The sequence below is a fragment of the Miniopterus schreibersii genome (assembly GCF_964146895.1).
Source record: "Miniopterus schreibersii genome assembly, chromosome: 3".
Classification (NCBI taxonomy): domain Eukaryota; kingdom Metazoa; phylum Chordata; class Mammalia; order Chiroptera; family Miniopteridae; genus Miniopterus; species Miniopterus schreibersii.
In genome coordinates, this window is record NC_138103.1 from 54,681,435 (window position 1) to 54,698,827 (window position 17,393).

Below are 17,393 nucleotides of genomic sequence, written 5' to 3' on the forward strand. Positions count from 1 at the left end.
TGGAGAATACTTATTTCTTACAAGCAAGTGTCACATTGTATATAAAAGCTGGCTAATTGTCTGCTAATCTTCTGCATTATCTAGAACTCTCTGATGTGGTATTCTCTCAATAGTAATATTAATTTTACTTATTTCAAATGTATGAAATATCTTCTAAAACCCTATTTCTTTTATAATTTCTGTTCTCTCGCATTGTATAATTTTGCATTCAGCTGCTAATTAAGATTAGGAGTGCAAGTTAAGAATACATATCCACTTTAAACCCTCAAGCTTTTGTAATACATGCAAATACTAATATTTTATCCGTTTTAAATGTAAAAAAAGAGAAAGCATTTAAGAACATTACGAGATGTTGTGTTTGTTTTCATGGTTTTTTTCCACACAGTTCAATAGTTTCATTGATCTACTGTTTCTTACAAAAATCTGCCATGCTTTGTGAACTTCACTTTCTAATCTCATACAGCAACCCTTCCTTTATGTTATTCCTGCTCTCCCTGGTCCCAGAACAGTAGGGTTGCCTTGACAAATCTATTCAAAAGCCATTCCTCGGCCTTTATTGGTGGGGACTGGGGCCTTTGAAATTCTCTCCTCACTGAAACACAGCTGACATCTTCTTCCAGACAGAATGAATTAAGGAAACACAATAAGACACTTGATCTACCAGTCAAGGATCTTTCCACAGTGAGGACGGATTCCATGGTGCACAACCAGGGCAGCAAGCATCTAAAAACACACAATACGTGGTTGTTTACCAGAATAGCAATCGGCGATTTTTCCAGCATGATTGATAGGATGATTTCTTTCAAAATAAAATCTGTCTGGAAATGCATTGTGTGTGGGTGTGTGTATTGGAAAATTATTAAAAGCCATATATGAGGTTAATCACATTTTTTTAAGCCAAACTTCAAATCAGACTTAAAATGCATGGAAAGAATATAGATTATTTTTCATTTGTCTAAGTTGTAGATCATTATTATCTTAGAGGTTAATCTTTAATATGGAAGGCTTTGTGTCCTCAGACATACAGCTACAATTCACCAGATTGTGTTTATTTTGAACTATTTAAGACATCCCTCATTGAACCAGGTTGACATAAAAATTAAAAGATAGTATAATTTTATGGGCCAGATTTTGAGGAGTAAGTACAAAATCTATTTCTTCTAGTATTACAAAGACAAAGTATATAGTTTTAAAATGTAGCTACTTTTTCACGTGTTCAAAGTGATATTCATTTCCATCTAAAGGTTAATAATGGGCACCCTTTTTAGTTTCTTTAATTATAATTCTAGCCATCTCTTAGACATATACTGCAGCATGGTTTACAGAAGGTCACATGTCTTAGTATCAGCACACATGATTCACTGAGCTGTAGAAGGTAAACTTTTTCCACAATCATGTTGGTCATGAATAATTACTGTTTGCATAAGAAAACCTTTTATAGTGTGTGAAAAATAAACTGAACATACTTCTAGTGGATAAATTAATCTCTACAACCTGAAAAGTTGGTCTTGGCTTAAATTATGTTTCAATGCAAAATTGTCTCTATTATATTGCAGAACTGTTGTAACTGGGTCTCTAGCTCAGAACCATTAGACACATCTGTGGAGTCCATGCTGCCCGACTGTCCCCGAGTCTCTGCAGGTATGTGTTTGATGAGATGTATGTTGGTTTTCTTGAAGATTAAAAAATATGCCAATGAAATGTGGAATTCTATATTACAAATTAAGCATGTTGTTCTGCCTTGAATCTTCGAATAAGTTATTGGTAACATACGACGTGGGTCTCATCCACTACCAGAAATTTTTTAAGTAGCTGCAGATGCTTACCAACGAACTCCATAAAGATGAGTGGGTGAAACGATCTGAAAGCAATGTGGACAGTTGCTGTTGAAGCTTAGGGAGACAAGACGTCCATAAATTAAAAACTGATTATAAAGCAGGGACTGGGGAGTCATACAGGATCTCAGAATATTTGTTTCTGATTGAGTACCAACTCAGTGATGCAATAGCCAGTCAAGGCTCTGAATTCAGAAAAAAGAGACTGCTGTGGTGTAGAGTCTTTAGAAGAGTTTTCATGCAGAAGATTTTGGCTGGACTTTGTGTGTTAGGATTTAGAATGTCAGAAGTGCAGGATGGCATTTTAGACAAACGAAACAGAGCAATGTAAGGAGTGGGTGCTAGAATGGATCTGAAGATGTTCACAGGAAACTAAGGCAAAACTGGCTGCCTGTTGAAAGGAAAGAGGTAGGGTGTGCACCTCAGGTGGGCTCCAGACAATGTAAGGATGGCTGGTACTGATTCCCAGCCTACAGAGTTTGTACTCTTATCTCTGATCTCTAGATAAGAGGAAATAGTCACATTTTTTATTGCTTTCTGGTTTTGGCTTTCACCATTCCCAACCAATTTTGATGGTAAATACAAATTGAGCAACGATATCTGGTTATGGCTACAAAACAGAAATGGGCTTGCTTTGGCCACAGGTGCCAGAGAATAAGCAGAAGTTTTGAACATGAACTATTCCATACAGCATTCAGAGAAGAGAGTGAATCACTACGCACTTAGAGTTGCAGACTTGTTTATGCATTTGAAGGAAATAATTTGGACAGCAGTTTAAATACTAGATAAAGAACTGTTATAACTAAATTTCACTCTCATTATAGCTAAACTTTCCAGGTCTGTGAGCAGGGTTCAATCAGAGACACAGAACAGTAGGAGATATATATACTATAATATATATACATATGTATATGTGTGTATGTATGTATATATGTATGTGTGTGTGTTATACAATTGATTTTCTTTATTAGTGGTGGTTATGTTCTATAAAGTTGCTGAATTATTGAATACTGAATTATTACTCCTAGGGAAATTACAGGGTTAGGTTTCTGAAAGCCTCTGGTCACAAGACTTTCATCAACTGATCAATATAACATGTGTGAGCTCAAAATGGCTGCTGCTTCACTTGAACCCCCCAGATTTCCCATGGAAGTCTCCCTGTGTATCATCCTAACCAGAAACATGCAGTTTGAAAAGAAATTCTGGGAAACATAGTTCAACCAAGTCAAACTGACATTACAGAGCCTTCACAGTCCACCCCTTGTCAACTTGGTGCTCCGATACATCTTCTTACACAAGACTTAGTCTTCAAATACGGACATTAACAAAGTCATATTTTCACCTAACAAGATACAACTCTCCCGTGTACAACCAAAAACACACTAACCCTGTCCCCAGAGAAGGATACAAAGCCAGTGTATTGTCCTTGGCTGGTGTTCATTCTTCTCACCTTTGCTGTCCTGTATTCTAAATACTGAGAGATAAAGCTAATCGCTAGTGACACATCTTACATGACATGATAAGGGAATTAGAGAGGAGAATAAAAAATGTATTTAGTATACATGTATTCATATCAAAATAAGGAAGAAATACTCCTATTACCTTTCTTATTTTTGTGACTGGTCATGAAGTTGTAGCTGATATTTATAACTACCTTTATTCTATATTCCCTTTGCTCTCAGCAAGCACCTCAACCGGCCGTGGCTGCTTTCCTGGTGGGATGACCCCATACCTTCCTTCCTGAAGGGTCTGGGACATTAGCAACCCTGGCTGAGTTAGATTATAGTTTCCTATTGACATTAATCACAAGGAATACTAACATGTCCTGGATGATTTCCTGCATTGCAGACATGATCCTCTTAATCCCTCATTGTGTAGTAGCAACTCAGTTTTCCCCTAATAACAGCATTAATCCCCCCAGCCAGTATAGTAACACTCTCCATTCCTTGTTAACTCAGTGGTAGAAGGAGCCCAAGGTAGCAAGATGGCATTCTCAGCTTCCAATTGAATGGGATCATTGTCACCGGAAGGAAGCATTCCTTCCTATGGAACTAAGACCTTTAGACCAACACAGCCTAAAGTCATGGGAGTGGGAAGCCGCAGTTTTGCTAGTAATCACTAAGGGTAATAAGAAGAAAAGCCAGTCCCATTTCCATCCCTTCATTCCCAGATCTGGGAGAAATAGGACAGTATATTAAATGCTGATTTAGAGCAAATACCACATCCCGAGGACATTGTTTCAGCCCACAAGTTGTTATTGGGGACTGTACCTGAGTCTTTAGAAACTCCTTTCACCATTCTCTCCAGCTTGCTGCGTAAGGGTGATGGGGAGCCTGGGAAGACCAGTGAATGCTGGCAGACCTGAAGCTGTTTCTCGCCCTCACGCTTGCTCTCTCTGATGGAAGTCAGCTGCCAGGTTGTGAGCTGCGCTGTGGAGAGGTCAATGTCGCAAGGAATTGGTGTCTCTGGCCAAGAGCCAGTGAGGACCTGAGGCCTGCTAACAACCACGTGAGGGACCATGGAAGAGAATCCTGTCCCCATTGAGCTTTGAGATGCCTGCAGCCCTAGCCAACATCTTGATTGTGGCCTTATGAGAGACCCTGACCAATTACCCAGCTAAGCCGTCTCAGATTCCTGACCCCCAGAAACTGGGGGTGATAAATGTGTAGTGTTTTCAGCTACCAAGTTTTGGGGTGATTTGTTCCACAGCGGTAAATAATTATTAATGCAACAGGGTTAAACTTCAACTTCCATGCTCTCTCAAGCCTAAGTAGAAGCAACCTTAACTTTTTTGAGACTAAAGCCTTGTAAAGCTCTTCTTTGCTCTGATACCGTGGGATTTAAGAGCAACTCTTTCTAAAAAGGCACTAAAAAGCTCATCGAAGACAATTCATTCCTGTACTTGCTCCCTCACTACCTCATTAGACATTGCTGTACGATTTATCAGAGAAAGGGTATTAAGTTTTTTCTTTATCACACTCATTAGATTTTATATTAAGCCATCTCACACTATTCAGCTCTTCTCTGACCAAAATTTCCTTAGGGCAGAACTTGCTATACTGTGTAATTTTCTATTCCCAGTAGGTTTTTATTCCAACAAATTTAGTTTAAATCAGGAGGAGATTCCATGTAAACTCCCCAGCCTAGTTCTCAAATATTTATTGAGCACGTATTACATTCCAGGCACTGTTCTAGAAGCTGGGGACTTAGCAGTCAACAATAGCTTATCATGACTATTTCCTCCCCAAAAAAATTGTTTTTAAAGAACTGTTTCCTGGCCCTCTGCAGTGGGATTGGTTCCTGCTTTTGAAACTAGTATCAACATTAGGTTGCATCAAATGAGAAAAGAATTAGGGTAGGCATCCCAGCGTTTTTCACACCAACTTATAAAAATGAACGGCTTTCCATCAAAATCACTGATTTCCCTCAAAGAATCCTTACAGAAATATTAACAAGGGGTATGACATGATCAAAATGGGCTTTTAAAAAAGATTAATTTAGTAAATGGGTAAAAGAGAGGAGCAAGAAGCAGGAAAGAGTAGACTCAGCAGGCTGTGACAATAAAGCAAGTATATGAGGTTGGTGGCATGTCCTGGAGTGGTGGCAATGGGAAAGGAGAGGAGAGGAGAGCCCTTGGACTCCTCACTCCTTGATGACAAATAGGTCAGATGTGGAGGCTAAAAGAAAAGGAGACAACTGTAAGTTCCAATGAAAGTTACTGGGATAATGAAACTGTCATTGCCAGATAGGGGACCAAGAAAGGGAAATGACTTAAGGAGAAAAAATGATTTATGACTTACTTAATTGGAGTGATAGCAACTCTGGTGATGGCAGGAAATTCGAATGGAAATAACCAAAGGTTGTTGAAGTACCTTTGCAACACCTAAAATTCTCTGATCAATAATCCTCTTATCTCTAATTTAAAATGTTGATATTATTTGAAGATTTCAACATGTAGACTGACCACAAGTTAGTATTGAATATCCAGACTATGCATTCGATTTAGTGAAATCTTTTTTCCAGCTTTCAAAATTATAAACTTTTTGTTGTTGTTATAATATGCTTTTATCTTTTAACTACAAGTTTCATGGTCATAGCAGTAAAATTACCTATTAAAATACATACTCATTTAATACTGTATTTTTCCTGTTATTATTAAATATGTTTTCTTCTATACAAAAAATAGATCTATTGCTCTTAATAGCTTAATTTTATGAATGTTATTTACCTGTGAATATATAGTTTAAAGACAGATGCAGTGAAATTTTTAAATTATAATTAAAGTGTCACTGATAATTATTTTCAGTATAGTCATATTGTTTCTACTTTTCTTTTGAAACCAACTGTAATACTTAACAGTGCAACACTTGCAAGTAGGCAGTGTTGCACCTTCCACTTAAAATGAAGTCTGACTTTTCAGTTGTCATAACATATAGTGAATGGTGGAATTTTGACGGAGCTTGAGTATGTGTCTAGTGCCCTATTTCTTCCTTTTTCAATAGCGTTTCCTACTAGTAACATCAGCCAGCTGAAAACAGTTACTCGGAGAATTATGTAATAGGTTAATAGGATCTGGTTTAGAGTGTAGCCCACGTTGGGATTGTTGGTGCATTTGTTATATAGTGACAGCAGCAAATATCTGCCCAGTGATCTTGTAGAAATGTTGTGAATATAATTTTTTTAGTGTCTGGGGGCGGTATATTTTGACTTCATCAGAAGGAAGGCACTATTAAAAAAAAAAGTAAGGTGGTACTATATATTTTGATTAGGCATTTTAGAATTTAAGGCTATAATTTATTTTAGAACTGTTATTGATCATTTTATTCCTCTAGGAGTGAAAAGGCATTTCTAAAAATATTCTTCCTTCCATTTCCATGTCTGGTCTTATTTTTAAACAACAAATAACTGAGTTATTCACATTTTCCTGTTTTCTGTGACACTGATAGGGTCACAAAACATTACACAGAAACCAGAGGAACAGAAAGGTAGAAAATATAGTGAAGAAATGAAAAGGGAAACTAACAGTGAAAAGAAAAATGTTCAGTACAGCAAAGAAATCGAGACACAGCAAAGCTTCAAGAGGCACTGGGGTAGCAGTAAAGATGAAATTAGAAATGATCTTGCATGGTGTGCTGCTCCCCAAAGATAGCTAATATAATGTTTGGCTGTGTGTGAGGAGGCATTCCCCCAGGGTGAGTGAAAGGAAAGCAAAACATAAATGGTTGAAAGCAGACAAGGTTACGGAGCATTGACATCTGACTTCTTACAAGTCTGGACACAGCTTGTTTGGCTGGCACGTGACTGGCAGACTGCTCTTTGCCAGGCCGGCTCTCAGGGCTGCTGCGAGAGCTCCTATACTTTCAGCCCCTCCGGTTGTGCTTCTTACACGCCTCTCTGGGTATGTGCGTTCAGTCTGCACGCACTCATTCGGCAAGTATTTACTGTGGACCAAGGCTGCTCCAGGGGCCAGGGACATAGCAGGGAGTTACAGCAGATAAGGTCCCACATGGAGCTTACATTCTAACAGTGGAGACAGACAGCAGACAAGGTAAATGGGAAAGTATATTGTATGTTAGATAGTGGAAATTGGTAGGAGAAAGATAAAGAAGGGAGAGAGGACCTGAAGTATATGTGTGTGGAGGGGAGGATCTGAATTGGTAGGGAGGTGGCCAGGGAAGACCTCACTGAGCCCATGACATTTCTAGGACATGCCTGCTAGTCCTGCTCTGCCACCTCCCACTGATAAAAACAACAGTATCGCCTGTCTGACTTCAGGGATCCTTTTCCTAGACTTCAGGGTTTCTGTTCCGCTCTGAAATTTGTGCCCTTATTCTGTCCCCACATTCTCTTGTTCTGAGTCCTTGAAAACCTGACCAGCACATCAGACCCATGTTACCAGTCCTTAAGGTGCATGGTAACGATAAAGCCAGTGGCCAGCGAGTTGTTAAGGTTGCTCCTGCCCCGCTCTTCCGCAGGCAGCACACACAGGAAAGTGTGCCGTCTGCACGGCGCTCGGGGGTTCACAGACAAGGCCGCTTATGTCCAGGGGCGAGGGGCCGCCCTGAAGGTGGGGGAATCGATATTTCCATACACCTGTGCCACCAGGCACACCGGATGGAAAGCTCTGCCTCACAGCGTCAGTTTTTCCCCTGAAGCTAAATTCACTAAAACAACGTGGTCTACGTAGCTGGTGCCTGTCAACATATTTCCTCCCAGAACGTGTATTATTCTTATTTCCTCGCCCTTGTCATGGCTTGAGACAGGCTTTTCTCTGTTATTTCAGCTTTCCTAGAACAGTCGGTGTGAATCCGGGTACCTAAAAATTAGAGCAATAACAGCATAAATGTTGAAAAAGAAGAAAAGGGGGCGAGAGCCTTAGTAGATCTCTTAAGAGTTAAGAATTAAACTTGAAAATTTACTATATGTAGATGATCCTGTCTTGGTTGTGAATATAGGAGAAGGGGGCTGCTGGTCACGCTTTCCTAAACTGTCAAGCCTTATCTCCCCACCAGAAAAGAAAGTGGAAAATTAGTAATTTCTAGGTGAATTTGAAATGTAGAGAACCTGCTAATGTAATCCTAAGTTAGTCCAGATTGACTGTTTACATTGACTAAACTTACTGAGTATTTGCTAAATATTCACTTCACTTTATTGCTGAAAATATGTTTGAGGAAATGGCACTAAAGAGTTACATCTCTTCTTTGTTAGTGAATAATCACTTCTACAGATAACAATGAAAAAGCATCAGTAACTGCTTCCAGAACGTGGTGTCATTCAGAATGTGTAGACAAGTTGAGTGGTCTAATATGTTTTTAGACACAGCTCAAGTTAATTAGGTAATTGAAAATCTATACTTTGCCTTGTAAACAGACCTTAAAATTAAGAGCATATTAGCACATATGATACTGTGCCACTTTCTGACTCCATGTACTGCACAGGAATTGCCGCATTCCTCTTTGCATCCAAAGGATGCCGATTCTAGCCCTTCCAACGATGCTGTCAGTAACTAGACAGTACTTCTCAGGCAGTTTTTGTTCTTTACTGTAGAAGTGGCCTTGTAGCTGTTGCTCATCAGTTAGCTTCCCTGCGTATTGTTCGGTGCTACCTAGTAACTGTTAGTTCATCTAAGGGATTATTCTAAAAGTTGACCACCAGAAATTCTTGTGTTTTCAGTGAATCAGTCATTATAATTAATTGGAATCAGGAATCCTGGGGCAATGACTAATGAAAGAATCATTTAAAATAACCTATTTAAATACGGAGGTGGGCAAAAGTAGGTTTACAGTTTGCGTATGCAAAACACCTCATTCTTGTATTGTTATTTATTGTGTGACATACAAACCACTGTAAGCCTACTTTTGCTCATCCCTGTACGTGATATTTATGTAGATCACCAATATTTGCCCTGATATATACTTAATCAGGTCCAGTGTTATTCTGTGATTTTTGACTCTCAGTTTTTCAGTAATCACAGTGAATATAAGTAGTCTCATTCCAGAAATCTCACTTTAAAAAAATTAAAAATAGCCACCATGTTTTTTACAGCTTTCTGAACCAATTTGTGAAAATCCTTCGAAGAATTTGGCAGTAAAGGTGGCAATCTCCTTTTACTGAGCTAACTCTTCCCTTTAAAGATAAAAAATTGTAAGACTAATTATTTTTGGAATGCTTTTAGATAAATAACTGAATAACGTGCATTTTACTTGTACCTAAAAGTTATGTTATGAACTAATTTGGAAGAGCTCTTACTTTTACTGCCCCCATAGCAGTGTCCCGTGGCTCTTAATGCTGTGTACCTGATTGTTGGAAAAGTAAGTTGGGGGCCACCAGTACCTAAGACAGAAACTTTCATCCTTTTACTATAAGTATTGGTCTCCTTTGCCATGGCTGCCTGAGCTTCACTTGTCCTCTGTTTCTCCTTCCCTCTGTCAAGTTCTGTCTGGGCCCTTGCTCTTGGTGGCTCTCCCTGTGTCTGTATATTTCCCTCTACTCTTTCTCTCTCTCTCTCTCTCTCTCATCTGGGTTAGTCTCTGTGTATGATTCTTTTCCTACAGTTTCTGTCTTCTGTGTCTTCCTGACTTCAGTCTCCCCACCGAGGGACTCTTTGTCCTACAGCCTCTGGGATCACCTCTCCTGCAGCCCAGTCTCCTCCTGCGCCTGCCTGACCTGTGTGGTTCGCTGAGTTCACTGACCTTTACTTCTCTTTGTCTGTGTGATACGTGCCTCCCTTAAGCCACAAGGTCTCTGCTCTTGCCACATATTCCCTGTCCGCTCCCACTTACACCCTTCCTGCTGGCTCTGTCTTGTCACTGAGAGGCATCAAGTCACCAGAGATAAATCTGCTGGCAAAAATACCCCAAAACATACCTCTTCAGAGAAATTGCATTGCTTTCTAGAAGTGATTCAAAACATCTAAAATAAATACGTTGGTACAAAGTGAAAATTCCAAATGAACATTAGGCACCATAGATAAGCCAAATGTGTTCTATTTATGAAATCCCAAGATGTTCTAAGTTGATTATCAGCACTTTAAAAGCAGGGCTATATTTTTTTAAGTTTTTGTTTCATCATATTCTTAAAATATAGTCTTACTTTAAAGGAAAATAGTTGTATTTAATGATATTTTGTGAGGTAATTTGTTTGATCAGTGACTTTAGTTATTAAAATTGATTTAACTGATATATCATATGTCCAAATATTCTTTGAGAACTGTACTAGTATTTCTGTCCATATTGTCTGTTAATATCCCCTCCTGCCATACATATCTCACCCCAAGTATTCAGTATGTTATACCAATAAATAAAGAAGTCATATACCAGCTAGTTTGCAGGTATTTTGAATAATCTCGTGGCACAATCCTTGACAGAATTCAGTTGTATTGCAGAATTCATAATTTCTAAAATACTATAGAAGTTACTTGTTGAAAATTTGGGCAAAGATACTTGAGCATAATTTTTTTTAACTCTATGTTATTACAACTTTAATGTTCTTATTCTGTGTACTTTACCTTCAAGTATCAGTTTTTCTTAGCTGCATAAAATTTCTTTGATGTCTTACCTTGTGGTACAGTTTTCTAGGTAAAAATTCACACAAAGGACTGACGGTTTAATTACTTCAGTTGTTTTGAGGTAGTTTTAGTGAACTAAATTGCTGTAAATTTATTGGGATGACATTGGTTCAGGTGTGGTTCAGGTGTACATTTCTATGATACGTGTAAACTCTCAGAGAGGTGGAAAGCGACTCTCCTTATTATACTCAGCTGCTGCAGTTTTACTGATTTCCTGACTTTGCTTCTTAGACCCAGAGTGGGGCCTCCCTGTGACTGGTCTCTGGATCTCTCTCCTTTGCCTTCTGTTTTGCTCCTGGACTGATGTAGTTCTGAAGGATCTACACCAACCCTTTGGGTGACAGTGCCTTTCTGCCTTGATGCCTGGTCAATGCTGGGTGACTAGGGCCTCTGCAGAGTGGAGGAGACTAAAATTAGCACTGTCTGCTGTGCCTCGACCTCTCTGACTTCTACACCATTCTTAGATCTGGTCTGTTCTGTTGAGGTAATCACATTAAAAAAGTTAGGCTCTTTTGTTGCATTGTGCTGTGTGTGTATGTGTTTTGTTTTGTTTTGTTTTGTTTTGTTTGGAGACTACCAGAGAAATGAAACTTCACATATATTCTTCTTTTTATTAAATTTATTGGGATGACATTGGTTCAGGTGTGGTTCAGGTGTACATTTCTATGATACGTGATCTGTATACTGCATTGTGTGCCCACCACCCAAAGTCAAATCATCTTCTGTCATCATATATTTGGCCCCCTTTACCCTTTACTATCCCCTCACCCCCTTCCCTCTAGTAACCACCATACTATTGTGTCTTTGAGTTTCAGTTTTATGTCCCACATGAGTGCAATCATATGGTTCTTAGCTTTTTCTGACTTATTTCGCTTAGCATAATATTCTCAAGGTGTGTCCATGTTATCACAAATGGCAGTATTTCATCTTTTCTTATGGCTGCGTAGTCTTCCATAGTATATATGTATCACATCATCTTGACAAAGGAGCCAAAAGCACACAATGGAAAAAAGAAAGCCTTTTCAATAAATGGCGCTAGGAGAATTGGAAAGCCACATGCAAAAGAAGGAAACTAGACTATAGCTTATCCCCTTGTACAAAAATTAATTCACATATATTCTTCAGTAAAGCCTGGTCCTCTGTCTGGAGTACGAGCAGCTCTGAGAGAGATGAGTTTGGAGAAATGAGGAAGCAAGGATTACTTCCAAGCCAATGAAGTAACTGGTCAACATAATGGGATAAGTCAAAGCCAGATCTCCCTCCCGTCACTGTTTTATACACTTACTGTTCTAAGGGCACTGAGGATAGCATGTGCATTAGCGCATATTTTTTAGCACATAAGTACAAAATAAATTGTATCTATAATGTCCATTTGGGAGGTTCCATATCTCCTAGGTAGGGAGCTAAGACATGAAACTACAGATAACTGTTTAAGGCAGTCAGTTTATCTGAGGGGAAAGGCAGTAAGTTCAGAGGGGATGGAGATCACTGTGGTCCTGAGAATATGGGCAGAGCTTTCCAGAAAGGAGCCTTGAACCAAGCCCTACAGGGATGTTTGTTATTAACCTTCCCTCCACCCTTTCCTGCTTCTTAACCATTAGTGGATCTTGGCAGTTGGTTTTGCCATCTTGGAATGAAGAATACTTAGGGAGAGCCTCATAATGCGTATCCTGATACTTTGTGCATTTCTGCTTACAGGTTAACTTCTCTTAATTCCAGGATCCTAATAATAGAAAACTGTTAACTTCTCTTTGTGCAAGTGTAGCCGTCCTGCTCTCCTGACAGTTTCTTTACTTTCCACTTAGATTATAAATATACAGGGTCTGGGACCATGTGTTTTTTATCCTTACTTCGTAATTCCCTATGGATAAGACTCGCCTGCTTCTTACATTGTAATCTAATCACTTACTAAGAGGCCTCTGTATTTGCTGAAGGTGATGGATTAGCCTTTCAAGCGCCACAGCCCATACGGTGCTGGTTGTCTGGGGCATCCCCATCACCTGCCTTCCTCTGAACTCTATTTCTGTTCCAGCCAAATGTGCTCCTGCTTTTTTTCCCTGATCACCCCATTTCCATAGTCCATTAAATATACTTTTAAGGAGACGTCAAGACTTCCCTTAAGAGTACGGGCTTTTATTTGTGACAGCACATATTCATAAACCAGGAGATAGGCACCTTGGCAGATGAGATCTGACTTAGTACAGAGAAAACCTTAATTGAGAGCACCCAAGTTAATTTTAAAACGCTTCAAGTCCGTGTAGCCTTATTTTATAAATTAGCAAATGTTTTTAGCTACTGAGTTTCAACTCAGTTAATAAAATAAGCTTTCCTCAAATGCCGTTGAACTTTTGTCCAATTCACTAAAAACATTTTAGTCAACTATCGCTTTTAAACAACTAATGAACCTTTTTCTGTGGTTCTTTTTTGCAGATTGTTTGGTTTCAATATGTGGGCCTTGATTTATATAATTGCTGTCTTTTATTCCTCTTTGTTATCTACCTTTCACTGTGTTCATCCTGGTTGCTTTGTAAGTTTGAAAAAAAATAGCATGTAGGTAGACCTGGAAAGCGTAGATATCAGCAAAATTATTCTTAAGCAAAATTTTGTTATTGTAAACTATTTTTCATAGACTGTCATCTTCAAACCTATCTCAAAGCAGTATGGAAATCTTTTCACCATTAATATTGCAGAGATTCATTTATTTAACACTAAACAAATACTTATTGGCTTTCTACTCTCTGCCAGACCTAGTTCCAGGTGCCGAGGATTTCACAGTGAACCAGGCAGACAAGGACTCTGCTCTTGGCTGGCACACATCTGGCTGCGGTTGCAGTGAAAATGCAGACAACAAACACATCAGATACACAGCCTGTAGACACAGCAGTTGATTCCCAATCCTTTTTCCCTGTACCGTTGCTTCAAGGCCATATCTACAACCTCATTGCCTGTAGTGTTGTTGAATTTAGTGTCATGGTATTATATTCACCCCCCATCTAGTAAGAAATGTTTAAGGGCCTTATTCTTGTATAGGAGAGAAAGGATGGGAGGGTCAAGTTCTCATGGTTAAACTGGAACTAAATGCACTTTTCTCTCCGAATTTGTAAAGATGAGAACTCATTCACTCATTCAGCAAGCATTTATTGGACAGTCTATCAGTGAGGGTTCTGTTATGTTCCAGGCTTTATAACACCTACAGGCATGCCCTTAAGCACCTCACACTCTAGTTGGAAAGATATAGACATAAAATAAATAATTACAGATAAATGTTATAATGAAAGCATATGTCAGGTACAAAGGGAGAACCACAAAAGCAGTAACTAACTGCCTGGGGGAACGCTTTACCATAAACTGACCTCCAAACTGCATCTTAAAGGTGACTAGAAATACATCATGCTTCATTTATTCAGCAAATGTTTCCTGAGCACCTTCTGTGAGCCAAAGACAGTTGTAGGCACTGTAGACAGCAGAGGACTAGACAGAGTCCCTACTCTCTTGGCAGCAGAGAAAGACAATAAACATATAGACAATGATTATATATTAGGTGGCAATATGCTAATACCAAAAAATACAGGTTAATAAAGGGAGCAGAGAGTGATAAGGGGTGCTGTTTTAGAGAGTGTGTCTAATGAGATGGTATGAGAGCAGGAGCCTGAATGGCATGAGAGAATGAGACCAAGAAGCAGGGGGAAGCCATTGCAGACAGAAGGAGCAGCATGAATAAAGGCATAATAATCATGAAAATCATGGCATCTTTAGTGCAAAGTGAGGTATTCTCACTGAGCATGCAGCAAGGTGGGGTGCAGGGAGTTGGAGGGGTGGCAGATGAGGCTGGGAGGGAGAAAGGGAGGGAACGAGGGAGGGGTCAAATGGTGAAAAGCCACATGTTCCATACTCAGGAGTTTCAATGCTCACAGTGTTGACTGAGGGAAGAGGGGCTGGATTTTGAAAAAAAATAAATAAGAGGAAAATGACATGGTTAGACTTCTGTTTGGTCTGGTTTTTGGCAGCATGCAAGGCCAAGTGGAAAGGAGATGCAGAAGAGGCCAACTATAAGGTTATTATGATAGTGCAAAGGAAAAATAATATGGCCTAAATTAAAACAGCAAGATGAAGCTAGAGACGAGAGGGTAGGGTAGGGTTCAGGTGTTTTGAAGAACCATTACGTAAGATATGATGCCCTACAAAATATGGGAAGGTTAAGAACAGTTCCCAGGTTTAAACTTGGGTGACTGAGTAGGTGATTATGCCATAAACCAGCTCAGGGAGCCCTGGACGAGAGGCAGGTGTGGAAGGGCAGATAAGGAATTTGATTTGGGGCAGTGGGAAGTACAGAACTGGGAATTAAAAGTCAAGGCTGAGCTAAAGATTTGGCTGTTACCAGCATTTCATGGAAATTTAAAAAAGGGGAAGGAGCAAGAATAGTCAGCATTGGCCAGTACTGCACAGAAGTTTAATAGGGTGAAGATTTTTTAAAAGCCATCACATTTGACCATTGGAAGGTCACCAAGGACTCCAAGAGGACCAATTCCAGTAGCCGTAGGTGAGGCAGAGCCGCATCGTGGTTGAATTGGAGAGAAGGCTAAGAGGCTGGGATTGTTCAGCCGAGGTCGCTGCCTTCTCCTCTTTTCCAAAGCTCTTCATTGGAAGCTTTGACCCTGAGTCAGATCTTCTCCTCCCCCTCCCTCCTGGGCTTTCTGCACCCATGGTCTAGGACTAGATTACCTGGAGGAAAGGAATTGGACACCAGAGTTCTAAAGAGCTGTAAGTGAGAACCTAGGCTCCCCTCCGGGACAGGATGGAGGCAGTGACTGAGGGACCCCACACGGGTTGGAGGTGCAAGCCCAAGAGGGAGACTTGCAGCTGGAAAGCAAGTCCAGGGCAGAGGAGTCACTCCCTTGACGCTGGAGACGGAAGGATTCCCCGGGGGTCTGCCAGGTCCCCACCGTCGCGCAGCCCGTGGCTGCCGCTCTCCCTGCACCGCCCTGTCTGCCCTCGGGGGGGCGGGCTCGAGGGCAGGCGGCGTCCGAGCCTCGAGAGCCTTCAGTTCCTACCAGACTTCCTGCTTGGGGTGCGGTTTTGCCCCATGGCGGGACCCAAGCCCTCCAACTTGTCCCCTCGGCCAGTTAGCGGTGGGGATGGGCCCAGAGGGCCGATGCCAGTGCGCGTTGACACTCCGGCTTGGCTGAGAGCTCAGGCCGCCCCTGGCAGCCTGGTGGTGCGGCCAGGGGTCCAGATGGGGGTCTTCCCGGGCCCCGAGGTGTGGGCGGTGCCCCTGAGCTGCCCGCCATACAGATTCCGGGGCGGGGTGGTGCTCTGCGAGCCCCGGGCCGGAGCTGGCCGGGCGGGGGCCTGGTTCCAGAGCCCCCCAGGGGGCTCCTTGCGCGGCCCGAAGTTGGCCCTGCCCGAAGACGTGGCGGCCGTGGAGAAGGAGATGGAGCAGCTGGCCCAGGAGCTGCGGCGGAGGCGGATGACCCTCGGGTACTCGCAGGCCGACGTGGGGTTCGCCGTGGGCGCCCTCTTTGGAAAGGTGCTCAGCCAGACGACCATCTGCCGCTTCGAGGCCCAGCAGCTCAGCCTCGCCAACAGGTGGAAGCTGCGGCCGCTGCTGAAAATGTGGCTGCAGGAGGTGGACGCCAGGAACCTTCTGGGCCTGGGCAGGATGGAGGCGATCCTGCAGCAGGCTCAGCAGTGGAGGCGGGCAGCCAGGGAGAGGCGCCTCGGAAACAGCCTGGAGCAGTGCTTCCTCAGGTGCCCGGAGCCCACGCCGCAGGAGGTCGGCCGCGTCGCGGGGCAGCTGCGCCTGCGGAGGGACCTGGTCCGCGTCTGGTTCCGTGACCGCGGCCGCACAGGCCGTTTCCGCCCGCCCGAGGCGGAGGCTGCCGGGCCTCGCGTCCCGGGGGCGGCGGTGCGCCTCCCGCTCGCCTCGGGGCTCCGTTTCGGCGCCCCCGGCTCTGGGGGACCCTACTTGACGCCCCTGCACCCCGCAGCCCCTGGCCCTGAGGGAGGGCCCCCGCGCCCTGCCCCGGGCGCCGCCCTGGGCTCCCCCAGGCTCTCCAGCTGAGGGCCTGCCCTCCTGGGGGCCACGCCGGGGCTTTCGGCATGAAGGTCTGCATTCGGTCAGAAGAGTTAGGAACACACGTGGGGGCGGGGCGGGGCGGGAGTCATTGAAACCCCAGGGAGGGAAACAAGTTCGTTGCTGCTTTGCGTTTTCCTTTTTACCTGGCGTTGGTTTTAAAGAACATTACAATACATAGATGGTCTTGGATATTTTGATTCTTGTTTCGTTCACTGAAAACTAATTGTGGCTCGTCTTCCTTACGGTTTTTCGTAAGCATGGGGTGTGGTGTTTCTAAGCACAGTGTTGAGTGCAAAACCCGCGCCCAGAAGACTTTGAGCACGCATCCCTGCCAGGCACAGCAGCACCGCACCTAAGCCCACGGGCCCGGGCGGTGGTTGCCCTCGGGGCGCCGTCCGAGGACGGAGCGGGAGCG

The 17,393-nt window shown here is 42.4% G+C and overlaps 2 protein-coding genes across 6 annotated transcripts in view; both read left to right on the forward strand.

Moving 5' to 3' along the window:
- The window catches only part of ARB2A (ARB2 cotranscriptional regulator A), a 308,143-nt gene that overhangs the window by 199,203 nt on the left and 91,547 nt on the right, over positions 1–17,393 (forward strand). For all 5 annotated transcript variants that reach the window (XM_081132496.1, XM_081132498.1, XM_081132499.1 and 2 more), the window contains one exon: positions 1,557–1,641. In XM_081132496.1, the coding sequence (XP_080988622.1) occupies positions 1,557–1,641 (85 nt within the window). The remainder of the gene's footprint in view (positions 1–1,556; positions 1,642–17,393) is intronic.
- POU5F2 (POU domain class 5, transcription factor 2) lies at positions 15,986–16,963 on the forward strand (the record flags this gene model as incomplete). The annotated part of the gene is made up of 1 exon (XM_081131693.1): positions 15,986–16,963. The coding sequence occupies one exon, from the start codon at positions 15,986–15,988 to the stop codon at positions 16,961–16,963; it is 978 nt and encodes a 325-aa protein (XP_080987819.1).